General features: G+C 39.5%; 1 protein-coding gene across 1 annotated transcript; it reads right to left on the bottom strand.

The window, feature by feature from the left end:
• Nucleotides 1-2,841: 2,841 nt before the first annotated feature.
• Nucleotides 2,842-5,227, bottom strand: LOC114479208 (protein fem-1 homolog A-like). Its single transcript, XM_028472764.1, is given in 4 exon segments — nucleotides 2,842-3,491; nucleotides 3,494-4,243; nucleotides 4,245-4,751; nucleotides 4,753-5,227. Coding segments are annotated over 4 exon segments (1,860 nt in total). The 5' UTR covers nucleotides 5,005-5,227; the 3' UTR covers nucleotides 2,842-3,140.
• Between the last annotated feature and the right edge of the window lie 6,224 nt (nucleotides 5,228-11,451).

Below are 11,451 nucleotides of genomic sequence, written 5' to 3'. Positions count from 1 at the left end.
TTGTTGCCTTAAAAAAACAAATGTATGTTTACTTAGATGAATTAGTTTTGATTAACTTATAAATTGATCAAAGTTAATTGATATAAGTCAACAAAGTCCAAGTTAATCAAATGTAATTGGTCTAAATAAACATAAATTCATTTTTCAAAGTCAACGTGTTTACATATTTTTCAAGTAAAGTTAACTTTTTGTTGCCTTAAAAAACTCATTTATATTGACTCGGATCAATTAGATCTGATTAACTTATACATTGTTTACTGAGGTCAATTAGTTTTGATTAATTTATAAGTTAATCAAATCTAATTGATATGAGTCAACAAGTTTACATTTGTTTTAAAGTAAAGTTAACTTTTTGTTGCCTTAAAAAGTAATTGTTTATACTCAGATCAATTACATTTGATTAACTTATAAATTAATCAAATCAAATGATCTAATATAAGTTTATGTTATGTTTACTTAGATTAAGTAAATTTGTTTAACTTTAAATGTAATTTCTTTAACATAAATTTGTTTTTCTAACTCAACAAGTTTGCATATTTTTCCTAAATAAAGTGAATTTATTATTATTCTTCACACTGTAGAATCAGAACAATCAGACGAGCATGAATGTGAACTAAACGAGCTATAATTCCCACACCTTAATCTCATGCACGTTAAAATGCTTTAACCTTTAACTCTCTGGCAGTTGAATTTAGCAGAAAAACTCTTGGTTTAGTGCATGAAAGCCTGAATAATGTAGATGTTTCACCTTGGAATTAGATGGAAAAGTCCATGTAGTGTGGAGATAAATAATGCAATACGTGGTGTTTGGTAGAAAAACAAAGAGGAATAATAATAATACAGGAAGGGTGATACTAAAACCTGGGAATGCTTCCCCGTACTGCATGCACACATTTATAATATCACCAACTTCATCACTGTACCAGTTGTTAGAGCTACTATAAACTTAACCTTCCTCTTGTGTTAGCTTTCTGTTAGCATCTCTAATGCTAACGGGTCCTAAATCAGCTGTAAAATACACTAAGAACAAATATCTATCTAATTTATTTCCTATCTATTGGTTACCTAGTTAGTCTTCCTAATCAATGAAAATATAAATTTTATTTTATTTATTTTTTTACCTGTTAAAATGTGGGAACGCTTGATATGAAACATATTTTAATAATTGTTAACTACACGTGTTATAGATTATTTTCATGGTAATTACAAAGTCAATTATCTGAAATCAAATACAATTTATTTATGATTACTACAGCAACACGTAAAAAAATACAATTACTAATAATTATGCCATAATTGCAATGAATGATTAATTATGCGGTTACAATTATATTTGACCCTGTTGCTGTCGTAATCGTAAGAAAATTGTAATTGACTTCAGTTAATTGACTTTGTAATTGCAATTGCCATGAAAATTCTATAAAAAATGTCAATTATAATTTAACACAAATCTGGTGAACAATGTTACAGTTCTATGTATAGTTCTACACAGATGTAGTTAATTATTAAAATATGTTTCATATTAAGCTTTCCCACATTTTACCATTTAAAAAAATAAATAAATAAAACCTAGATATTGATTGATTAGGAGGCCTAACAAGGTAATCAATAGATGTTTGTTATTAGTGTATTTTACAGAACCCGTTAGCATGAGAGATGCTAACAGAAAGCTAATACAAGAGGAATGATAACTTTTATTAGGTTATTTACTTCAGGTTGGTCACTGGCATTTGCAATTAAATTGTAATTGAAGTTGGGTAATTGAAAATGACAGCCTGTGCAATGCAGTACTGGGCCACATTAATTACTCTGTCTCTGAAACGTTTCCCTAGAGCAGGGGTGTCAAACCCATTTTAGTTCAGGGGCCAAACACGGAGCACATTATCTTTAGTGGGCCACAGATTTTAGGCGGGAAAATTAGTAATTTAAATATTATTGTGCTCTATTTTTGCACTTCCACGTTTAAATAAATTGAAAATATGTACGGCAGCGATAATATCAAAGCAATAAGTGACACGTATCGGCCCCTAAGGCTCTTCACTTTAGACCATTTTAGATTTCGTGGCCAATTTTATGTAATTTTGGGAAATGTTGTGGAATAATTTAAAGAAAATTGCAGGATTCTGAAAAATAAAAATTTGAGATTAAACAAATAAATAATATGACTGCCATCATGTGAACCCTATGCTTTGTAGTTTTGATTGAACTTGTGTAGTATTTTGGATATATCGAGCTGACATATCTACAACTGAATTAGTCATTTACACAACGATTCATGGTTTCTCTGACTAATTTTTTTTTTTTAAATACCTGTATGTGATTACTTTAACAGTTAGTTAATATGGTCTCCTGTGTAAAATGTAGCTAATTACTGTCAGAAGTGTGGAAAAGGACCTCTACAGCACAGTTGTCAAACTCAAGGCCAGGGGGCCAAATCCGGCCCTTGACAGCATCCGATTTAGCCCGCAGTAAAAATGAGAAAACGTTAATTATTGGATAAATGACCAAATAATTCAGTTGTACATTTCCCAAGTTCACAGTATGTTGAGGGGCTTGCAGTTTTTCCCATGCTTTTATCACATCATTTTTTTCCATAAATCTTGAAATTTCTCACAAAATATTCTACAAAATTCCTTTTAAATTACAGAAAAAAATGTTACAAAATTCAAATTGCACTGAAAACTTTTTTGTTTTAAATAGTGCAAAATGAATACAGATTTTCCCCTAACATGATAAATAATTGTGATAATATTGATCAAAAATAATTGTGATTTACATTTGGCCATAACTGTGCAGCCCTAGGCACAATTATGTTAAAATAGCTCTTCTTTCCACCCCCCCTCCTATAATCTACAGCCCACTTCAGATCAAACTGGTCCATATTTGGCCCCTGAACCAAAATTAGTTTGACACCCCTGCTCTTCAGAATAAAATAATCCTGTTTCAGTTAATGAGAGCAACAGTACTGTTAGTTTGTGGTGAATTTGTCAACAAACAAAAAAATGACCTAAAAAGGAACAGAGAGCATTTCCTGATTCATTTTATATTCATTGTAAAATCATTCAGAGTACCCCTTGGGGTACACGTACCCCTGTTTGAGAACCACTACCCTAGAGGAAGGGTGAGGACCTCTACAGAAGTCAGTGCAGCTCAATAAACGCCTCCATCTCTTCCGATATGAGTCCCCTGTAGGGCAGTTTGTGCTTCTCGATGGCGCGCGCTGCCAGGCACTGTAGGGTGACATAGCTGAGCGGGTAGAGCGCTGGCGTCCCGCTGCTTTGCTCCTCTAGCAGCTCGTAGGCCGTCTTCCTCTGTGCGTTCGTGGCGTCAAAGTGCGCCCCAGCCTTCATGAGTAGTGCAATAATCTCCGGGCAACCGTTGTTGGCGGCCACGTGCAGTGGTGTGTTGTTCTCAGAGTCGCGTGAGTCCACGTGGCCGCCGCACTCCAGGAGCAGTGCCGCTACCGCCTGCGAGGGGAACCGGCCCACCGGGGGTAGCGACCCACCGACGTGGTCTCCTTGTCCACGGCCATGTGGAGTGGAGTAAAGCCGTTGCGGCCGCGAGGGTTTAGCTTCAGAAGACGGTACACTGTGTGCTTCTTCTGGTGCTCCTGCTCGGGGCTGCACTCCAACTTCTCCAGGAGGAAGATGAGGTGCAGGATGATGGAGAGGGCCTTGGTGAACTGTGGAGGTTCTGGAGGGTTCTCTCTCTGCGCCACGGCCCTCTCCACCTCCCTCACGCTCTTCCCTAGCACCGTCATCAGGTCCTGGAAGGATAGACGTGTCGTCAAGGTGCCTTTGGCCTTGTCCTGGAGAACGAAGGAAAACAGCTCAGCGAAGGACAGGAAACTGGAGGCGGGGGTGATGGGGCTCAGGGGGTCCAGGTTGCTCTGCTGCATTTCTAAGGCGTATTTCCACAAACTGATGCAGCGTTCGAAGTTCCCCGAGTCGGCGTACACGGCTCCCCTGTAGCGGATGTAGAACGAAGTGTCTGGATGGGACGGACCGAGGATGCGCTCGCGGACCAGCAGGGCCTGCATCCTCATCTCGTCCGGGTCTGTGATCAGAGCCTCCAGCTCCTCCACCGAGTTCACCTCCTGGGCACAACCGTAGGCAGGGATGGGCGAACCGGGCGGAGGCTTCTCCAGGGATGATTCAGATTTGTCCCCTGGTTGTCTAAGCTCCATGGCCCTCCTCCAGTACCTCATCGCACCCAAAAGATCTCGCTTTTTGTCCACAAAAGTTTGCCCCGAGGAGTTCTAGTGCATCGATGCGCTCCTCTCTGGAGGTGCGAGGCTGGTGGCCGAAATACTCCACGATGTTGGTGTGACCGGTGACACTCGCAGCCAGGAGAGGGGTCATCCCGTACCCGTCCTTCTCCATGCGTGCGTTGCATTTTAGCAGCATTTTCATGATGTCCAGGCTGCCAGACTCAGCGCAGTCGTGCAGGGCTGTGTTTCCCTTCACGCTCTTCCGGTTCACGTCAGCACCTCGGTCCAGGAGAAACTTGGCTATCTCCTTGTGGCCCTTGTAGCAGGAGATCATGAGGCATGTGTGGCCGTGGCGGTTAGCGATCTCCATGTCGGCTTTGTGCTCCACCAGGTAGCGGACGATGCTCAGGTGTCCGTCGAAGCAGGCAGCACGTAGCGGGGTGGAGTTGGTGAGGGTGGCGTTGTTCACCGAGGCACCGTGTTTCAGCAGGGTCTTCACCACCGGGAGGTGACCCGCAGCAGAAGCCGCCCACAGCGGCGGAGGCCCCCTCGATGGTCTCCCCGTCAAAGTTCACCGACCCCCCGAGTTCAACATTGGCTTTACAGTGTTCCAGCAGGTAGTCCACCACTTCCAAGTGTCCGTACCGGGACGCTACGAGCAGAGGCGTCCCCCCCTGGGTCTTCTCCTCCGCCAAAGCCTCCAGCTCTTCGGGACTTTTGTTGCTCAGCAACTTCTGGATAAGTTTCAGCTTACCGACCCGGGCAGCGTTGAAAACCGCCGTAGTTATATCCATGTTTCACAGACGTTGCGCTGCCACGCCGTATGCGAAACTCCATAACCACACGTTCCGAGCGAGAAACCGAGCTGTCCGGTTTTAAGTCCGTGTGTGTGGTAATCTTACTTTGGACAAGGTTTCTGGCTCGCATCTTTCTGCCATTTTGAGGGAACTGTCAAGATGGCGTTGTGTTGTTTGACAGCTCCGTGTTGACGATTCTGCTCGAGGATTCTGGGAGGTGTAGTTTCTATGGAAATTACCAGCTACCCACGGAAAGACACACGTTCTTATAAGAAACAACTTTTCCCAAGATGCATTGTGTTTTAAAGAGCCAGCAGCCTATAAGTTGGTTTATTATTGTCGCTCAAACCAATAATTTACATTTGATAGATTTATGACTATTGACAAATGATGTTTTTTATGCCGTTGTTTTTCTTTTCTTTTTTTTTTTAATTATGTATGTATGTATGTATGTATGTATGTATGTATGTATGTATGTATTATTATTATTATTATTATTATTATTATTATTATTATTATTATTATTATTATTGTTATTTTCCTCATTTTAATTATATGTGTGTTTTTTATGGATTGTGCACCCGAGTCTGAAATAAAACTATTAATAATCACACGTTTTTTTTTGTTTTGTTTTTTTTTTCAATAGCAGTTTAACAACATATATATTTAGTGTGTGTCTTTTTCTTTCTCTCTTTTTATTGCTGCTCATTTATGCCTTAAAATTATGGAGGGCCAAACCACCCAAACTAAAAAAAAAAAGAAATAAATTAAATTGAAAATTTAAATGAAAATGTGAAAATTAAATACAAATAAATAAATGTCAGTGAAAATCAATGCAAAAATAAAAGTGGAAATTAACATTATACGACAAAGGTAGACTTTCCGATACGAAACTACATTTCCCATGATGCATCGGGTTTAAAGAGCCAGGAGCTGATGAGTTCGTTTGTTATTGGAGTTCAAACCATGAATTGCATTTTACACATTTACGGACTATGACAGATAGCGTTGTGTTGTTTTTTTATGCTGTTGTTGTTTTACTTGTAATTTATTATTATTATTATTATTATTATTATTATATATTATATTATTATTATATTATTATTATTTTTTTATTTTATTATTATTATTATTATTATTTATTATTATTATTATTATTATTATTATTATTATTATTATTATTATTATTATTATATTATTATTATTTATTTATTTGTTTTTGGGTTTGTTGCTGGTTTTTATGGTTTTTATGGACCCGAGTCTGAAAGAAGACTATTCATAATCCCACATTGTGTTTCAACAGCAGTTTAGTTAACATATTTTAACATGTTTTTACATATTTATTGTGTAAATATATATGGGTTAGGGTTATATATATATATATATATATCTATATATATATATATATATTTAATGCTGCTCACTTGTGCCTTAAAATTATGGAGGAGCAAACCTCGTATGAGTAAATAAATAAATAAATAAACAAAATCAATAAATACAGATACATTAAATATATGTGGAAATAAATACAAAAATGAAAATATATAAAATAAATAATGTTAAAAAAATAATAATAATTCGAAATTAATTATAATTACAATAGGTTCCTACGTCCCATAGGACCTAAATAAAATAAAAAAAAGAGAGGCGAAGTTTCTATGGAAAAGAAACAGCTTCACGTGACAAAAGGCAGACTCTAATAAGAAACTACATTTCCCATGTTGCATCGGGGTTTAAAGCGCCAGCAGCTGATGAGTTGGTTTGTTTTTTGATTTCAAACAATTTGTATTGATACTTTTATGAATATTGACAATAATGTTGTGTTTTTTATGCCGTTGTTGTTGTTTTGTTGTTGTTTTTCTTTTAATGTTATTTTTCTTTATTTTATTTAATTTCATTCGAATTCATTATCTGTCCACAGTCGTATATTTGCACAATTATCCTATGTTGGTATTTATTTTTGCTCCTAATGTCTGCTAGTCTGCAACATGTACATTTCCAACATGGGACTCAATAAATGTTCATTTTATTCTATTCTATTATCACTCATTGTTTTTCAATAGCAGTTTAACAACATTTATTGTGAAAGTTTATTGTCTTTTCCCCTCTTTAAAAAAAAAAATTCCTATTCACTGGTGCCTTAAAATTGGAGGGCCAAACCTGCTTAAATTAAACATAATAAATAAATACAATCAAAAACGGAAAATAAAAATGTGAAAATGCAAATACAGAAATATAAGTGGAATAAATATAAATGCAAGTGAATGACAACTATATGAAAGTGTAATGATATTTTAGTTAACGAATAGAAACAAAACTAACGTTCACATGGGAAGAAATTCAATCAGAAGTTTGTTTTTGGACACTACTAAGCTGTGAATGACGACCATCAGGCAAAAATAAGTCTGAAGCGTCATCTACAGGCGAATCCAAATATTGCACTTCATGCCGCTTAAAGTCTTTATTAAAACTTTAAAACATTTGAAGGTTTTTCTTATTTCTTTCCTGATACTGGATGACATTCCCTAATTGTGTCATCGATATTTTTCTTTGATCATATTTGGGATTTTCAGTTGAAATGCTGAGCAGTGAATTTCCCAAATATATGATTTTATGACATTAAATTATTTTAAAGTTGCTCAGACATTAGCAACTTACGGCAATATGATAATAATCAGACTGTATTGTCATATATGCCGCACGCAGCCCACAACAGGAAACAACAAAGGGTTTGTTTGTTTTAAAGTTCTTTAAGTTATTTCTGTTGCCATTCAGTCTATTTTTCTCTCATTCTAATGTTTTTTTTTTTTTTTGGTCACTCTTGAATGCTTTTGCCCATTTAGTTACTTTACACATTTTAATTGCTAGTTTCCTACTTCTGGACTATTTTTTGCCACCTGTTATCAAAACTTTTGAAGTCGGAGTTTAAAACCGGAACTGCAGATTTCCGAGGGTCCTGGAACGCAGCATGAGAGTGAGCAGCTGATTGCGTTCCCATCCTCTCATCAGTTTTCAGGTGAAACTCATTCCCTTGATTGACCGAATTTATTTAACATGTGGATGCGCAGTCGGTCACTCTTTCAGATCTAACGGCCGCTTCTTTGCACGTCGGTCTCCTGCTCGTCGTGTGAATCCTGGATGTCGGGTGAACCCTGGATGTCGGGTGAACCCTGGATGTCGGGTGAACCCTGGATGTCGGATGTCGGGTGAACCCTGGTCGTCGTTCTCAATTCGCCGCATAGTACGAGAATCTTTTTATTATTATTAAACCGGAAGTGTCAAACTAACTTCACATCAGGGCCACACACAAAAATAATTATCTGTAAATAACTATGGGCTTTATGTGCGCAATATTGGACTCTAAGGTGTTTAAGTTTATAACTTAATCAAAAACTTAAACTTATGATTTCTCTGTGAAATGTTTGACACTCAAGGTTTATCTGATTAAAGCTGCACCCGAGAACACATTAACATTTGTAGTTAGTGTTTAGCCTAAGCAAAATAGCGAGAGTAAAGATATATGGCAATATAGAAAATTACCAAATCTTTACATCAGTATATATTTATTTTTATATTAAATACAAACATGCTGTCCGTTATATAACTCAAATCAAATACAAAGATTGTCAGTTACTTATAAACATTTTTTAGTTATTTGTATTTTAAAGTATGTTGACGAATTTCAGCACCAGAACTTGACGAATTTCACCACCAGAACTTGACGAATTTCACCACCAGAACTTGACGAATTTCACCACCAGAACTTGACGAATTTCACCACCAGAATTTGACGAATTTCACCACCAGAATTTGACGAATTTCACCACCAGAATTTGACGAATTTCACCACCAGAATTTGACGAATTTCACCACCAGAATTTGACGAATTTCACCACCAGAATTTGACGAATTTCACCACCAGAACTTGACGAATTTCACCACCAGAACTTGACGAATTTTTATTGCGTGTCGATAAACCGAGACGTAATTTCAATGATGTGTAAATAGTAAAAAAAAAACGTTCATTTCAGAAGACTTGCGAATTTTCAGAAACTTGTACGTGAAGATAAAAAAAAGTGCCATCACAACATCAGAAAAGTGACGGGAGCTCTTCAGAACATGTTGATTCATCAACGATGCTAAAATTTAATTGTTGTTTAGTTTATTGCCGCTCAGCTAAGGTTAATAGTTTCTACCATGCGTGTGCCCCCCACCCAAGGTTAAATATTACTGCCGGCTAATGTTTTCCATCTGTGTGCCCCCACCCAAGCTTAAATGTTTTTGCCGGCTAATGTTTGCCCCCTGAGTGACCCCCACCCAAAGTTAAATATTTCTGCCACCTGTGTGCCCCCCACCCAAGGTTAAATATTTCTGCCGGCTAATGTTTGCGACCTGTGTGCCCCCCAGCTAAGGTTAAATATTTCTGCCGGCTAATGTTTGCCCCCTGAGTGCCCCCCACCCAAAGTTAAATATTTCTGCCACCTGTGTGCCCCCAGCTAAGGTTAAATATTTCTGCTGGCTAATGTTTGCCACCTGTGTGCCCCCCACCCAAGGTTCAATATTTATGCTGGCTGTGTGCCCCCAGCTAAGGTTAAATATTCTGCCGGCTAATGTTTGCCACCTGTGTGCCCCCCACCCAAGGAGAAATATTATTGCCGGCTAATGTTTTCCATCTGTGTGCCCCCCACCCAAAGTTATATTTTTCTGCCAGCTTCGTGCCCCCCAGCTAAGGTTAAATACATCTGCCGGCTAATGTTTGCCACCTGTGTGCCCCCCCAAGGTTAAATATTTCTGCCGGCTAATGTTTGCCACCTGTGTGCCTCCCACCCAAGGTTAAATATTTTATGCCAGCTGTGTGCCCCCAGCTAAGGTTAAATATTTCTGCCGGCTGTGTGCCCCCCACCCAAGGGTTAAATATTTCTAACAGCTAATGTTTTGCCACCTGTGTGCCCCCCACCCAAGATTAAACTATTTCTGCCGGCTGTGCCCCCAGCTAAGGTTAAATATTACTGTCGGTAAATGTTTGCCACCTGTGCCCCCCACCCAAGGTTAAATTTTTTTGCCGGCTAATGTTTACCACCTGTGTGCCCCTCACCAAGGTTAAATACTTCTGCCAGCTTTGTGCCCCCCAGCTAAGGCTAAATATTTCTGTCGGCTAATGTTTGCCACCTGTGTGCCCCCCAGCTAAGGCTAAATATTTCTGCCGGCTAATGTTTGCCATCTGTGTGCCCCCCACCCAAGGTTAAAAATGTCTGCCAGCTGTGTGCCCCCCAGCTAAGGTTCAACATTTCAGCCAGCTAATGTTTGCCACCTGTGTGCCCCAAGGTTAAATATTTCTGCCGGCTAATGTTTTCCACCTGTGTGCCCCCCACCCAAGGTTAAATTTTTCTGCCACCTGTGTGCCCCCCAGCAAAGGTTAAATATTTTCTGCTGGCTAATTTTGCCACCTGTGTGCCCCCCACCCAAGGTTAAATATTTCTGCCGGCTGTGCCCCGTGTGCCCCCCAGCAAAGGTTAAACATTTCAGCCTGCTAATGTTTGCCACCTGTGTGCCCCCCAAGGTTGAATAATTCTGCCAGCTGTGCCCCCCAGCTAAGGTTAAATATTTCTGCCAGCTAATGTTTGCCACCTGTGTGCACCCCCACCCAAGGTTAAATATTTCTGCTGGCTGTGTGCCCCCCAGCTAAAATTAAATATTTCTGCCGGCTAATGTTTGCCACTTGTGTGCCCCCACCCGTGGATCAATATTTCTGCTGAATAATGTTTTCCATTTGTGTGCCCCCCAGCTAAGATTAAATATTTTTGCCGGCTAATGTTAGCCATCTGTGTGCCCCCCACCCAAGGATAAATATTTCTGCCGGCTAATGTTTTCCATCTGTGTGCCCCCCCAGCTAAGGTTAAATATTTTTGCCGGCTAATGTTTGCCCCGTGAGTGCCCCCCACCCAAAATTAAATATTTCTGCCACCTGTGTGCCCCCCAGCTACGGTTAAACATTTCAGCTGACTAATGTTTGCCACCTGTGTCCCCCAAGGTTCAATATTTCTGCCGGCTAATGTTTGCCACCTGTGTGCCCCCCACCCAAGGTTAAATTTTTCTGCCGGCTAATGTTTGCCACCTGTGTGCCCCCCAGCTAAGGTTAAATAATTCTGCCGGCTAATGTTTGCCCCTGAGTGCCCCCCACCCAAAGTTAAATATTTCTGCCACCTGTGTGCCCCCCAGCTAAGGCTAAATATTTCTGTCGGCTAATGTTTGCCACCTGTGTGCCCCCCAGCTAAGGCTAAATTTTCTGCCGGCTAATGTTTGCCATATGTGTGCCCCCCACCCAAGGTTAAAAATTTCTCTGCCAGCTGTGTGCCCCCCAGCTAAGGTTCAACATTTCAGCCAGCTAATGTTTGCCACCTGTGTGCCCCAAGGTTAAATATTTCTGCCGGCTAATGTTTGCCA

Source organism: Gouania willdenowi, chromosome 17 (genome assembly GCF_900634775.1).
Source record: "Gouania willdenowi chromosome 17, fGouWil2.1, whole genome shotgun sequence".
Lineage (NCBI taxonomy): Eukaryota > Metazoa > Chordata > Actinopteri > Blenniiformes > Gobiesocidae > Gouania > Gouania willdenowi.
This window is presented reverse-complemented; position numbering and strand designations above follow the sequence as displayed.